Consider the following 15,641-nt stretch of genomic DNA (forward strand, 5'->3'; position numbering starts at 1 on the left):
CTTTTCTCATTTTCAATATTTGTCAATAACATCTGGTTTCAGGATGTGCCTTTCAAAATTTCAGCTGCACTATCTCGGTCCTGTGGTGACAAAGCCTTTTGTCTCAGGTGTCCGCTTCAAGCCATGCTAAGAAATAAACCTTGTCAAACTTTTCAATATATAAAAAGCCAGGAACCTTCCATGGAGTACGATTTCTTTCCACTGGCGTCATATAAAGCAATATAAACATCAGTATTGGCCAGGTTCAGCAGAGCAGCATTTAAGTCGTATTTGCTAAAGAAAGAAACCTAGTTTATTGTTTTAACATTTTAATAACTGTTTGTAATTTTTGTTTAATTTCTGCATATAGCTTCAATTCATCCGTGTAAAATAGTTAGACAAAACCAGAGCATAGAGAATAACTCTAGAGTATACTCCTGTATTACTATCGTTCTTATTTTTAGTAGCAATAGTATTGTTACGTATTTCTGAATCTTCTGGCTAAATGTATTAGTAGGCACACAAATAAAAACACTGCAAAGAACTTGACGACTAAACTTTCAGTTTCATATAACTTTAATGACTATTAACTCTAACATTACTTTAACATGTAGCGTAGAAGACTGTACAATATCTGTCAGTTTACAGTTAGCTATACTTCGTTGCACTGCATCTCTTCACTTCGTTGCAATTCATCTCTTCTCAACTTGCATCGAGCCGTATTCTACAGAACAGACCAATGACACACTTCCCAGTGTCGCTCCAGGTCTCCCAAAGCTGAACCAAGTCGTACTCCAGTCTACCACATCAGAGCCGCACACGTCTTACATCGACTGTATCGACTGTAACGGCTCAAGTCCACTGTAGTTCGCTGTATAGACTTTAACGACAGTAGTCCACTCCAGTTAACTCTACCCTAGTTAACTTGCATCGAGTCGTACACATTTCTCTTCCACTAGAGCCGCACACGTCTTACATCGTCTGTATCGACTGTAACGGCTAACTCACGACTCCATACGACTGACTTTCACATTAACTCTCTGGCTTATATAGAGTCCCTAATCGCTTGTCCAAAGTTGCACAAACACGGCTAGTATCCTCTGGAATAACACGTGAGGAAACGTCACATCCTGTCTTTGTTTATACATGTAGATTCCAGAAAACATCGGCTGCAGTGTCATCTAGCCGGGGTCACAAGTTGTGACCTCTATCTGTCACTGGACATTGCTAGTACCTTCTGGAATAACACGTAAGGACACGTCACATCCTGTCTTTGTTGATACATGTACATTCCAGAAAACACTCGCTGCTTTGTTATCTCGCCGGGGTCATACGTTGACCTCTACCTATCACTGTCATTTGTAACACTATTGAAGCCATGTTTCTAATTTTAGGGCGCTGTCATGCTCCTGATTCCTTAAAAACGGAAACAAAATTCATTGCAAGTATTCAATGAGAAATGTTGTAATGAATCATAATACGTCAACCATGTAGCAATATCACGCTCTGACAGTCTTGCTTGAAAAGTTCAGGGTCAGAGAGATGACAGCAGAGTTATTATTATTTATTAGTCTAATCAAGTGTTGACCTTTTATAACATTTTCTGTTGCCTACAGAGCAACGGTTCCACCTGAAAGTCGTGGTCAGTCGAACTCTGGTGACATTTTCGAAATGACATGCTAGATTAATTTTTTTTATTCATTTCCCCAATTTTTTGTGATATAAAGGATTGAATGGGCGGATTCGGCACTTTGTCACAGGAAGTATACTAGTTTCATTTTCTCTGTAAGTATACTTTCATAATTCCTTATCAACCTGTTCACTTTTTTTAATTTAAAAAGATTGAAAATTAATTTACAAAAAAAAACAAGTAAAATAAACAAAAAGACTTAAAAAAAAAGACATTGCTTCTTCATGCAGCTGAAAAACCTTTGTAAATGTCTTTATTTGCTCTAAATAACTCATACATAATAGCTTTTAAAAAATATAGCATTTGAAGAGCTTTATGTCGCGTTTGCATACAAATCTAGAATGGAATAAAACAAAAACACATCACATTTAGATTGTACAACGCGGTACAAGTCACTATACATGTCTGACATGGAACTTCTTGTCTTTACACCGGACTTTTTAATGGATGATTAAAACATTGAAAACAAACTTTTGATAGAAAAATAATAATTATAAATTAAATAAACGTCTAGACAAAGAATGAGGAGATTATCTCAAGAGAAAGTATGTGTACAAAGTAATCTTATTTGAAGTATTTATAGCTGTTTATTTATACCACATTTTTTTTTCAATGTACTTTATATTTTAATTTGAAAAATGTATGAAATTTAATTTAAGAAATGTTTGAAAGTGTAAGATTTTACTAAACTTTAAATAAAATTGTTTTAAAATTTATTATGGAAAATAATAGTTAACTTAGATACTAACTAGAGCAGTTCCACAAGTACCATAAAAGACAACTTGAGATATATAGATAGCTAACTCTGTCTGTCTGTTTGGTGCAATTTTTGTACACGTTATTTCTCCCACACTCAGTCTCAGATCAAGTTGAAATTCTGAGCAAATATTTCTTTTACATAACAAAGCAAAAAATTATATTTAAAAAAATAATTAGTACATTTATTATTGGAGATTATTTTTTTGGGGTTGGTATTGAACAAGGGAAAGAATATGTACTTGGATAATGTGTCGATATTAAATTAAAGTTAAATTAGATGCTTTTCTTATTTGTGTAGAGAATCAGGTCGTTACTTAAAAGTTTAAAACAAACAATATATAGCTATGGACCTTCTATTTTCATAAGAACTTCGCTGGCAGAGTGGTTAGTGTATTGGCTTGATGAAGTTTGAGTCCTAATGTTCGAATTCAGACCCAACTGGTCAAGACAGGTGATAGGATCATTTCTCATTGAGAAAGCTAAAAGCATGAAATTGCGCTAAACAAAAACAAATCGGTAAAAATATTTTTTATTCCACAGATTTATTATTGTTTGTCTTTATCTATTACAAATTTAATTAAATGACTGATCCAAACTAATTGATACAATTACCTTTAATTCAAGGTTTTGTTGTTGTTTTACTAAGTAATTGTTATATTTCTCTTGTTAAATATAACAAAGATACGAAGTAATTTTAATAATAAACAAATAATTTTTTAGCCACTTTAAATTGGACTTTTAACATCCAATATTACAGCACCACTACAACAACCGTCATGAATGAGACGTCTGCTTTGAACACCTCCTCACTTACTTTTGAACCAAACGATACCATTTTGCCATACAAGTATAGTGACAGTACGATGTAAGTTATCTGATTTGTAAAAGTCATTTGATGACCATTTTTTCATACTGATGAACTCTGGTTATTTTCTAAGTTCTATATCATAATTTTTTTTTAATAAGTCATTTCGTTTTGATACATAATTCAGTCACTTTAACAGTTAAAACAAAGTTCTTCATCTGGCCTGAGCTAGAGCTTTGCGCTACACGTGAAAAGTGGTGGTCATTACAAACAAAAGAAAGGTCATAACAGTTCTTAAGAATAGGATAAAAAAATAACAATAAACAACAATAAACACTGTTTTAAAGCAAAACCAAATTAAAACTAAGACATTTGTTTTGGTTTAAAATACATTTACTATAAATATCTCGTATCTAAACTTCTAGATCAGGGGTGGGCAACCTTTTCGTATCGAGGGCCGCATTAAAAAAAGTTTGGGAATGGCGGGCCGCATATATGTATATTTCTTAGAAAGATACGCTCGCTAACTGTGTAGAATTTCTTTTAATTCCCATTTACAGTGTATTATATTCAATGTATTATATTCACGTTTTTTCAAACTCCGCGTAAAAAAATTACGACAAGAGTTAGCAATTTTGAAATCAATTTTACGATTTTTTAAAAATTACTAATGTCTTTTTATATCACAATATCCCCACAAATATACAGTTGTACTTAATAAGCAGTATTTAACTTTTTACACTCGTGCATAATGTTCTGGAACTGTGGAACTAGCTTACTAGTTGTTACCCCTGTGACTGCTGTCAAATTACAGTCAGTCAACATTGACCAGTGATTATACTTATTTACTTTCCACAAAAATGTTTGATCACGGAATGAGACAATAATATATGTTCCGGAAGTTGAATGTCGGGACGAGCGAAACCTGCCCTTGTGGAGCATCACCAGAGAATGCTGACCATGTACCTTCAATGGTACATACTAAATCAAGAGACCCCCCAAAAAAACTCACCAAAGACTATTCGGAGAACTGCCTGATCCGGAAACCACTGCGCGGTTCATCTCAGATGTAGAATTGCTGATCTGAACCCTCCAACATGTAAAATGAGAACGAAGAAGAACATGTATGTGTACCCAAATAGTGTGAACAACAGCAAAGTTTTTTTGTGTGGAAATACAGCTTCTGGCATCCATAAGACTCCCGTGGTAGTAATGACTGGAACTTCTCTTTGCTTGGAGTTATGTCCTCTGGAGCTGAATCAGCTTCTGCGATAAATGGTGAGCTGATGGTATTGAAGACTGGTTCTTGACGTCTTAAAATTTGCTTTTATAAATTGCACAGTTAAGGAATCTTAATAAGTGTTGTACTTTTAATTATTTCACTAAAAATAGTTTCGTCTTTCAGCAAAGGAAAATGACAAAAACTATTTTCTTTTGCTTGCTTGTAGAAATGGGAAAGCCTTGTTTGAAAAGATTTACCATGCATTATATTTCATACGTAAGCAACCAATTGCAATAGCAATTATAAAACACATGAAATCTGTGTTCCACTATTCATTAGAAATATTGGTAACAAAGTCACAGTGAATGCCCTTCAAGTAACATAACAATTTCTACCTCGAGATTTTTTACCTCATTTGCCTTGCCCGTGCTAGGCTAGCCGCTAGCGGATCCATAAATCGGAACTACCCGTGGTTAACACACCCAGCTCTACTAAGTTTGATTACTATTATGACATGACCCATAAATTGAAATTTTATGCAGCTTTGCGCAAACTTTCCTGTTTAGAGTTTATGGTTGGGATATCTTTTATAAAAAAAAAATGTCTTAGTCAAAGATCGAGCTACATCAGTTGTTACACTTGCCATCTTGTTCCAAGCCAATCCAACACTCAGAGATTGTGTCTTGAATTGAATGTGTTGATGTATAGCCAATAAGCATAATCTTCGTTTACTTTTATAATGAGACAGTTTCAAAAATTTATATAGATATTATTTTTAATAATTGCATTTTTATATGTATATACTGTGGGCACACCTGATTTCTATAGGTGTCGGCGGGCCGCATAAAACACTTCGGCGGGCCGCATGTGGCCCGCGGGACGTAATTTGCCCACCCCTGTTCTAGATGAATAGACAACACATAAATGCAGTGGACTAAGTTACCACCCTTGGCAGCCCACTCTCCCAAAACGGAAACATCGATAATGAAATCGACTTGCGTATCACCAAAGCCAGTGCATCATATAGCAGAGTGTCTAAATATGTTTGGAATAGACGAGGTATCACCACAAACACAAAGCTAGGAATCTATCGGGCTGTTATCCTCCTTACACTGCTCTTTGTCTCCGAAACGTGGACAGTATACAGAAGACATGTAAAACAAGGTTACATAAACCATGGGCGTAGCCAGGGGGGGGTGCCCCCGAAATGAAATCCCCCCCCCCCGCAAGGAGGGTGTCGGAGTTTAGTGACTGATCTTTTGCTTTAACTTTTTTTTATTTTAGGTGAAATTTTTATACTAAACAATCACTTGCCCTAGCACAGCCAATGGTGTTTTGAGTTTGAAACACCCTACCAGGGGGTTTTAATGGGTTTTGAGTTTGAAACCCCAAACCAAATGGTTTTGAGTTTGAAACCCCATACCAGGGGATTTTGAGTTGAAAACCACCTACCAGGGGTTTTGAGTTTAAACCCCCTACCATGAGGTTTTGAGTTTAAAAACCCCTAGCAGGGGGTTTTAAGTTTAAAACTGCCTACCAGGGGGTTTTAAGTTTAAAACTCCCTACCAGGGGGTTTTGAGTTTGAAAACCCCTACCAGGGGGTTTTGAGCTTGAAACCAACTAGCAAGGTGTTTTGAGTTTAAAACCCCCTAAAATGGGGTTTTGCATTTAAATCCCCCTCTTCTATAATACAAAAAAAAATGCAAACGACAATCCCCAAATTCCAAGAGCACATCTAAGGAAGATTTTGATTTTAAACCCCTCTCCAAAATTTACGATAATATACAAAAGCAATTACACATTCAAAATTATATGAGCGTAGCCAAAGTGGTTTTGAGTTTAAACCCCTCTTCAGCTGGGTTTGAAGCTAAAAATACCTCTTCAATATAAAAAAAGCAAATTACGTACTCAAAATACTATGAGCATAGCCAAAGAGGTTTTTAGTTTAAACCCCCCGCCAACGGGGTTTAAAGCTAAAAAATAAATCTTCAAAAATAAAAAATAAAAAAAAAATTTCGCAATCAAATTACTATGAGCGTAGCCAAGTCTATTGGGTGTTTTGAGTTTAAATTTCCCTTCAGAGGGGTTTGATGTAAAAAATACCTCTTCAATAAAAAAAAAAGCAAATTACATTCTAAAATTCTTTGAGCGTAGCCAAGCCAATGGGGGGTTTTGAGTTTCAACCCCTCTCTTCCAGATGGCTTTTTAAAAAGTTTAAAACCCCTCAAGATAGTTTTGAGTTTAAAATCCCCCAACAGAGAGTTTTAAGGTTGAAAACCTCTCTCTTCAATATTATTTGTAAAGTAAACTACAGTCACCAAATTCTATGATCGTAGCTAAAAGTGGTTTTGAATAAAAAAAATCAACAACTCCAGATATATTTTAGTTTAAAACCCCCCCAGAAGGTGATTTTGACGATAAAACTCCTCTTTTCGATATAACATGTAAAGCAAAATAGTCACCTAATTCCAAGATCGTAGTTAAGAGAAGTTACAGTGCAATGAATAGTCATCTGCCGAAATTGAAAAGCACTAAATGTGGCTCTACAAAGATGGCTAAGACGGATTTTAGGAACCAGTTATAGAGATCGGGTCTAAATCAAGGAAATCCTATACCGAAGTGGCAGTCGACCCCTTATTAAAGGTAATGACAGAGCGTTGCATGAGGTTTGCGGGACATGTTCTCTGACAAAATGAATTACGCATAATAAGAGTTGCGATGACATCCTAGTACAACTATGCGCAATACTTTCATGGAGGTCCTCATAGCAGGTGGGAATAGGCTTCAGACATTGCCAGTGACAGATTTTTGTGGAAACAGCTTGCCAGCAAATGCGCCGAACGGCGCGGGAGGGTCTAAGTCAGTAAGAATAGCACATTAGGTTTTTGAAATGAAACTTTTTAATAGAAAAATAATGCACTGTACGTACTTCAGAATATGCATTTAGTTGGCTTTCAATACCAGAAATGGTGCTTGGTGGCGGGGCTCCACCCCGCGCTGGGTGAGCTCTCAGCTCTCCCCCAGACCCCTTGCTACCCAGGGCGAGAAAAAAAATCCGCCCAACCCCCCCCCCCCCCCCCCCGAAATAAAAAACTTGGATACGCCCATGACATAAACAGTTTGTGCGGAAACACAAACTCAAAATCGGCCCCAGAAACGGTCCGCTCGGGTAGTTAAAATGCAGGATATGGAGATTTATTAATGCTATTATTATTACATTGATAATATTCATATATATTCAATAAACTTAAAGTTATGAAGATTTAGTTAAATATCCTAGGTGTCACTTACATAGACCGCATCACGAATGAAGAAATTATAAACATGATCAATACAGCAATTGGACCGCACGATGGCCTGCTAACCACTGTCAAAAAAGGTAAACTCAAACTCAATGCCCACATCACAAGGTCCTCAGAGATTGCAAAGGCCCTCTTTCAGGGAACAGTAACAGGAAGAGGATGAAGAGGAAGTTAAAGAAAGCGATGGGAAGACAACATCAATGAATTTACAGGCCTGTCAGTGAATGAAATTGTATTAAATGCAAAGGAAAATGAGGAATGGAGAAAGGCGGTTGACAGATCTTGTATGGTGCCCCAACAGTCTAACAGACAAGGGAATAGGTGAAGATGAAGTTAAGAAGTTTAATGTGAACCTGGCCTAACTGATGTTATTGATTGATTATCTAATTGATCTCTCATTTAATGTCTCAACAAATAAAAATTTTCCCTTTAGTTATGCGTCCCAGATGTATAGTATTGCGTTGTAGTTCACGTCTATAATATGAAACACTGCTCATTAATTGTTGCTTGAAACTAAAAAGATTTTTTTCTCTTTAAATAAAGGTAAACATTTGTTGGTAAATGTTAGTAGTTTGTAGGACTGAAATTACATAACGTAGTAATACAATTAAAAAAAATTTTGACAAGAAAATCTAAGACCGCTTACATAAATGTGTTAAAAATATTATAAATAGCCATCTTCCATAGTAAACAGTCTCCCGTGTTTGTTACTATTAATAGTGAATAGTTGAAAAATGATGTATTTTTATGAAAAAAACAAACAAACTGCTTAAATATTTGATATAAAAAAAATGTTTCGCTTTCAGAAAAGAAAAAAAGTAGCCATTGCAGCTTTGATTGGTCTAAAATATCATGATGTCGGACATACTATATCTTTTCTAGTTTACGATATCTAAACGGGACGGACGGAAGGACGGACTGACGGACGGGCAGACAGACCACACCAAACTAATAGTGTCTATTTCCCTTTCGGAATAAAAACTGAATCAGTTTTAAATGATTTGTCTCGTAAAAATACAGAATGTTAAATGGTAAGAGAATACCTGAAACTGGAGTCCTCCAAAGAGCTGGGCTGCAAAGAATTGACACAATCCTGATGCAGCCTTAGTTACATTGGGCAGGATGGAAGATTCCCGCATTTCTAAAAGATTCCACTAGGGTCAGTTTAAGAAAGCGATCACTAAGGTGGACAAGAAAACGCTCTAGGAACACCATGAACCCTGCAACCTGGGAGACGGAAGCACATAATAGAGCATCATGGCGTCGCGATGTGAAAACTGGCGCCCAAATTGGAGAGTATAAGTGAAGGGCGCTGGCAGAAGAAAAGCGTCAGAGAAAAAATTCAGGCAAGCGAATAACCTGCTCAGTGTGCAGCCGAACGTTCCGGGCACACATAGGTGTCACCAGCCACATAGGTGTCACCAGCCACACGAGAAGGCACAAAACCCCAGTGCAAAGCACTCTGGATGATAAAAGTGGTCATCATCGAACTACGTTGGACGAACTATAAAACTTACTCTATCTATCTATCTATCTATCTATCTATCTATCTATCTATCTATCTATCTATCTATCTATCTATCTATCTATCTATCTATCTATCTATCTATCTATCTATCTATCTTCTACCTATATCTATCTATCTTCTACCTCTATCTATCTATCTATCTATCTATCTATCTATCTATCTATCTATCTATCTATCTATCTATCTATCTATCTATCTATCTATCTATCTATCTATCTATCTATCTATCTATCTATCTATCTATCTATCTATCTATCTATCTATCTATCTTCTACCTATATCTATCTATCTATCTATCTATCTATCTATCTATCTATCTATCTATCTATCTATCTATCTATCTATCTATCTATCTATCTATCTATCTATCTATCTATTTATCTATCTATCTATCTATCTATCTATCTATCTATCTATCTATCTATCTATCTATCTATCTATCTATCTATCTATCTATTTATCTATCTATCTATCTATCTATCTATCTATCTATATAATTCTTATATATAGAGCAGGTGATTTAATAAAGTGTTCTCTATAACTTTTTTTTTATTACAGGTTGTTCTTAGAGGCAAGATTGGTAATTACATCCGTGTTGCTAACCTTTGGGCTGTTCGCAAATATTTCCATTATTTTAGTTTTAAGAGGATTGAATACAGCTACATCAATACTAACTATCTACATGGCAACATTTGATACTATCTCTTTGATAAATAAAGTAATTAAATATGGATTTGAATATTATTACAATATAGACATTTTTGGACATGTATATTGCTTAGTAAGTTTTTCCTCAATTATTGCTTTAGTAACAACTGCCAACTGGACTCTAGTTTTAATATGTACAGAACGTTTTATCTCCATATTTTTTCCATTTCATTATCGAACTTTTGTTTCAACAAAAAGAGTACACGTTACTATGGCAACAATGCTGTGCATTTTTGTTGTATACTCCATACTAGTTAATGTGACACTTCGAGAATATAATGATTTAATTAAGGGCTGTATCACAATAAATATATCAGGTGACAATTTTAATATATTAATAAATGCTGTCGCAGTTCTAGTGCCCAGTTTATTGACTACACTAATCACCTCTTTAGTCATAGTGAAACTCAATTTTTCAAAACCAGATTCCAGAAGTATACAAAAATCAAATTCTCGCCTGAAACTGGAAAGCACATTTAGTCGGATTATGGTTAGTTCAGCCATTTTGTTTGTGATCCTAACGACGCCAGGGACAATTTATTACTGTCTAATTTTTCCTGCATTTGATTATGAAACTGTCAGCCCAGTCCTAGACATTTCTCTCTTTCTCCTATCTGATTTATCACATATTCTGAATTTTGTGGTCTATGTAATATTTGTTAAAGCTTTTAGAAAATCCTTTCTAGAAATAATTACAAAAAAAACCAAGAGAAGTTTGATCCCTTTCAATGGAGTTACTTTAATTTTTTTTTGTAGTCACGAGTTGTTTTTTTTATTGTCAGCAAACTGTCAAAAAGAAATAAATAAAACTGTTGTATTTATGGAAGAACTAGACATATGTTACCCGCGACCCGCGGTTCTTTATTTGCGCATTACTGTCGATATAGTCACAATTAATTAAACGAAATAATAATGTAATAAGTAAAGCTAGGAATTGACTCAGTAGAGAGATGTGTTAATGTGTAACCGATTGGTAATGTCTAATGAAAGAAGGTTCGCCAGGAAATCTGTAATCACAGATATCTGGAATTAATTTATGTAAAACGCTTTTGAAACACAAAATTGAAGGTTAATTTTATTATATAATGAAATCAATGGATCTTCTTTTGTATTTTCATGTGTCAAAGTAAAAAACTATCTGCGCAAAGTGTATTTCTTAAAATTAGATCTAGGTCTAAATCCTTTCGATCTTTTCTCATGTCAATATTGTTAACCATGGCCTAGATCCATAAAATACTATAGCTGTAATAGAGTCGGACAACTTTATTTTTTTTTTGAGAGTCTTAAGTTTGTTTTAGGGCTACAATACATACACTACGGTCTAAGTTAGTACCCAAGGAACATTCCTGCCTAGTTTCATCAAGATTGGTCAAGCGGTTTTGATGTCTATAAGTAACATACATACATACATACATACACCTCACATTCTACTTTATAGTTTCATCAAGATTGGTCAAGCGGTTTTGATGTCTATAAGTAACATACATACATACATACATACACCTCACATTCTACTTTATAATATAGACTAGACATATGTTACCCGCGACCCGCGGGTCTTTATTTGCGCATTACTGTCGATATAGTCACTGAGAGTGTTTTGTAAACAATTAAACGAAATAATAATGTAATAAGTAAAGCGAATGTGTCAATGTAAAAATAGTGTGAATGAAGCTATCAAATCAAAATACCTAATAGGCTTAATTAAATCAATTTTTTTTTTCAAATTAAAACATTTGCTTGTAGGCCTACATATATTTGATTAAAATTTGAGATGAATAGACTAAATTTTGTTCATGTGTATAAAGTATAAAGTAGATCTTGAGGTAGACGTAGATCTAAATCTACACTAATCTAGAGTTCTGTGCTGCGCATGCGTGAACTTTTTTTCATGAATGAATATAGGCCTATCTCAACACGGCTACGCAGCTTTAGCGAACAGCGAACGAATGTATTAAAAATGCTTTAGAAAACAAATTTGAATGTTAATTTGATTAAAATATCAAATGAATGGACAATAATTAGTATGTTTATGTGTTAAAGCATAAAACTATCTTTGCGAAAAGAAGTTTTATCATCTTAGAGTTCAGTAAGAGTTTTAGACCTAGGCCTAGGAATAGACTCAGACCTCAGAAGAGAGATGTGTTAATGTGTAACCATTTGGTAATGTCTAATGAAAGAATGTTCGCCAGGAAATCTGTAGATATCAGGAACTAATTTATGTAAAAAATGCTTTTGAATAATCTAGTGGATTTGATTTATATGTATGTTAAACTTAGCTAATGATCCTTTCACGTTATTTCTCTTTCGCTACGAAAATAAAATTAGGTTTGCGAAAATGGGTTTACCCGAAGTCGATACATTCTTATCTATTAAAAACGAAAAGAGCGATAGCTTTGTTAAATGAATGGGATTAAAAAGTGAACAATTAAACGAAATAATTTTTAGTACGCGATTCATGAATGAATATACATCTAGGCCTATCTCAACTCGGCTTCGCAGCTTTCGTAGGCGAATGTAGCTTTAGAAAACCAAATTTGAATGTTTATTTGATCAAAATATGAAATGAATGGACTTTAATTAATATGTCTATGTGTTAAAGTATAAAACTATCTGTGCGAAGAGAAGTTTTATCATCTTAGAGTTGAATTAGAGTTTTAGATCTAGGGATGGGATTATAAAGTAAACAATTAAACGAATTAATTTTTAGTACGCGATTCATTACGGTATTGTCTAATGAAAGAATGTTCGTCAGGAAATCTGTAATCACAGATATAAGGAACTAATTAATGTAAAAAATGCTTTTGAAACACAAAATTGAAGATTAATTTTATTATATAATGAAATCAATGGATCTTCTTTTGTATTTTCATGTGTCAAAGTAAAAAACTATCTGCGCAAAGTGTATTTCTTAAAATTAGATCTAGGTCTAAATCCTTTCTATCTTTTCTTATGTCAACATTGTAGACATGGCCTAGATCCATAAAATACTATAGCTGTAATAGAGTCGGACAACTTTATTTTTTTTGAGAGTCTTAAGTTTGTTTTAGGGCTACAATACATACACTACGGTCTAAGTTGGTACCCAAGGAACATTCCTGCCTAGTTTTATCAAGATTGGTCAAGCGGTTTTGATGTCTATAAGTAACATACATCCATACATACATACCCCTCACATTCTACTTTATAATATAGAAGATGGCACAAGTCATGAGCAATGGATTTATTTCATCAGGTTTGGTCCATGCAAAGAATATATATGTGAGTGATAGTAGTGAACAGATGTTGGAAGTACTAGCGGGCATTGGAGTAAATACAACTAAAGATAACACATTAGTCGTGGAGAAAAGTGACCTGATAGTGATTGCGGTCAAACTGAACATTGTGAGTTGTGTCTTGAAGGAAGTTGCTCCTGTTGTCATCCCTGAGAAACACTTGTTTGTGTCTATAGCTGCAGGAATCACAATTATATCTATTGAACTTGCCACCTGGCACACGTGTGGACAAGGTTATGCCAAACACCCCTGACATGGTGCAGGCATATGTCCAGCATTAGTTTTAGTTAACCCACAAATAATGTTGAACAATTGAACAGTATTATGGCACTTCAACTATAACTCTGGCTTTATTTGTGGCCAGTGCAGTTAGTGATGAATTGCCTCCTTTTTTGTAGGTATCTTTATATTTTTCCACATGGGACTTAATATGTTGTCATATAATATTGTATACAGAATGTTCATTTATTATTTTTTCCCCTCCCATTCCTACTTTTTGTTTTTAAATTGTCTTCAGTTTTAAGATATTTTTTTATCTCAATGTTAGTTTTTCATTCAAATAATTATGATAAAAATTATAATAATAATTATATGTTGATATGGAGTAAAGTTTTTTTTGTTATTAACTGCCAGTGTTTATGGAGTCATGCTTTTAGATTTCTTGACAATTCTTCTCTGCAATTAAAGGTTAAAGGACAGGTTATATTAAAAGCTCGTGTTCATTTTAAATTACTTTTTCAAATGTTAATCTGCTAAGCATATTGAGTTATATATTCAAAATGAAAACTTTTGAAGCCTATTAAAAGTTACATCATGATAAGGGAAACTTATTAACACATTTAATTAAATTGTTTTGTTTTTCAAAAATGTTTTATAGACTTACTTATTTTGACAATGTACAAAAAACATAGTCATTAAACTCAATTTTTTTTAAAAAGTTTTTGCTCATATTAGATAACCATTATATAACCAGGTTATAAACCTGGTGGTGGCACAGATGGGGGGTAGTGGTGTGTGTGTAGTCAGCGGACGCAAATCGCCCCAGGCCAGTGCTAGACGAGCGGTCAACCGTGACGAGCTACGACGGTCAGCCGAGACGAGTTAACAACATGAAGGTTCGAGTAGGATCTGTGTCGTGAACAGAGCTCAGAAGCGTCACTAGAGTTGTAGTCACCTGACCACCCAGAAACGTCGAGCGGCATTCTGTCCGGTTATAGAAGGCCAGTAGAGACCCTATATAAGAGCGGAGGTGTCGCAGTCAAGACGGTTGAGAAAAGGGGCTCAATACAGCAGGGTTCACGACAGGGTCTCAGAACACGGTCGACTACAGCACAGTTCAACGGTGTGGTTCTGTACGGAACATTACGACGGTTCGGTGCGGAGTACTGTCAAGTACAGTTGAGACGACTAGCGTCTTGATCTTGGTCTGTGATCAAGTCCGACACAACGAGCCTAGTGTGTGAAGTCAGTCCAGAACAGTTGAACCCAGTGCAAGCCCGGAGCCAGACGGAGAGGCCAGTGCAAGAGTTGATACGGCGATACGGTGTAATCGGAGAGATATTTGTACAGTGTACGTGTTGCCAATTGTACAGTATTGACATTAAACTGTTACGTTACTTTGGAGCCCTGAGTTGTCAAGTTCTTTAAGTTGGTAGTGTATGGTGCAGTTTGCAGAGAGCCTGGATAGTGAGATTCGTAACAATATTATTCATGTTACCATAACAAACCTGTCTACATATAATAAAAAAGAAAATGTTTTTGAACATGCACATAAAAAAAAAGTATCAATGGGTTAGTTCGAGATAGGTCCGACATTGTTGTAATAATGAGAGCTTTCCTGGGTTTGTAATACATACATATGGTATGTTTGTTATTTTGCAATGGTGCAAGAGGTTTGCAACGTAAATTGAGCAAGTAAGAAGATCAGGTGACAGAATTTAGAGTTTCATGGCATTAAATCATTAGTCCGTTAGCCGTAGCTACCCACCTGGGAGAATGTAAACTTCTTCTTATCTTATCTTATATAATACATACGTTACTTCGAAAAAGAAGATGATTACGTCCTACACGTCATGCATTCAGTCATGCATATTAACCAATGACTTAAATTCTGCCAAGTCACTGATTTTCCTGGCTAGCTCAGGCAACCCATTCCATGCTCTAATAGCACTAGGGAAGAAGGAGTATTTGTACAAATTTGTCTTAGCATATGGGATGAGGAATGTGCCTTTATCTTTGTGTCTTTCAGAGTATTTTATTAAATTTTGTTTTTGTATTTGAAGATTATGGTTCAGAGTTTGATGTATAATTGCTACTTTACTTTTGAGTCTTCTCTCCTAAAGGCTTTCTAAATTTAGTGATTTTAATAAAGGT

The 15,641-nt window shown here is 35.0% G+C and overlaps 1 protein-coding gene across 4 annotated transcripts; it reads left to right on the plus strand.

Annotated features, from left to right (window-relative positions):
- The first annotated feature begins 1,353 nt into the window (after positions 1-1,353).
- On the plus strand, positions 1,354-15,437 carry LOC129928923 (FMRFamide receptor-like). Of its 4 annotated transcripts, XM_056045433.1 has the most exons (4): positions 1,354-1,764; positions 2,795-2,944; positions 3,186-3,293; positions 9,844-15,437. In XM_056045433.1, exons 3-4 carry the CDS (start codon positions 3,205-3,207, stop codon positions 10,892-10,894), a joined length of 1,140 nt encoding a protein of 379 aa, XP_055901408.1. In that variant the 5' UTR covers positions 1,354-1,764; positions 2,795-2,944; positions 3,186-3,204; the 3' UTR covers positions 10,895-15,437. The 4 variants fall into 4 exon arrangements, with proteins under 4 accessions (XP_055901408.1, XP_055901407.1, XP_055901406.1 ...); XM_056045432.1 differs by having other exon boundaries at positions 1,354-2,944; positions 3,149-3,293; XM_056045431.1 differs by having other exon boundaries at positions 1,354-2,944.
- The last annotated feature ends 204 nt before the right edge of the window (positions 15,438-15,641 follow it).

The sequence above is a fragment of the Biomphalaria glabrata genome, chromosome 11 (assembly GCF_947242115.1).
Source record: "Biomphalaria glabrata chromosome 11, xgBioGlab47.1, whole genome shotgun sequence".
Classification (NCBI taxonomy): domain Eukaryota; kingdom Metazoa; phylum Mollusca; class Gastropoda; family Planorbidae; genus Biomphalaria; species Biomphalaria glabrata.

Coding starts and splice junctions, on each gene's coding strand:
- LOC129928923 (XM_056045432.1), top strand. CDS start 3,205: ATGAATGAGACGTCTGCTTTGAACACCTCCTCACTTACTTTTGAACCA. Junction 3,294..9,843: donor AAGTATAGTGACAGTACGAT/GTAAGTTATCTG, acceptor TTTTTATTACAG/GTTGTTCTTAGAGGCAAGAT.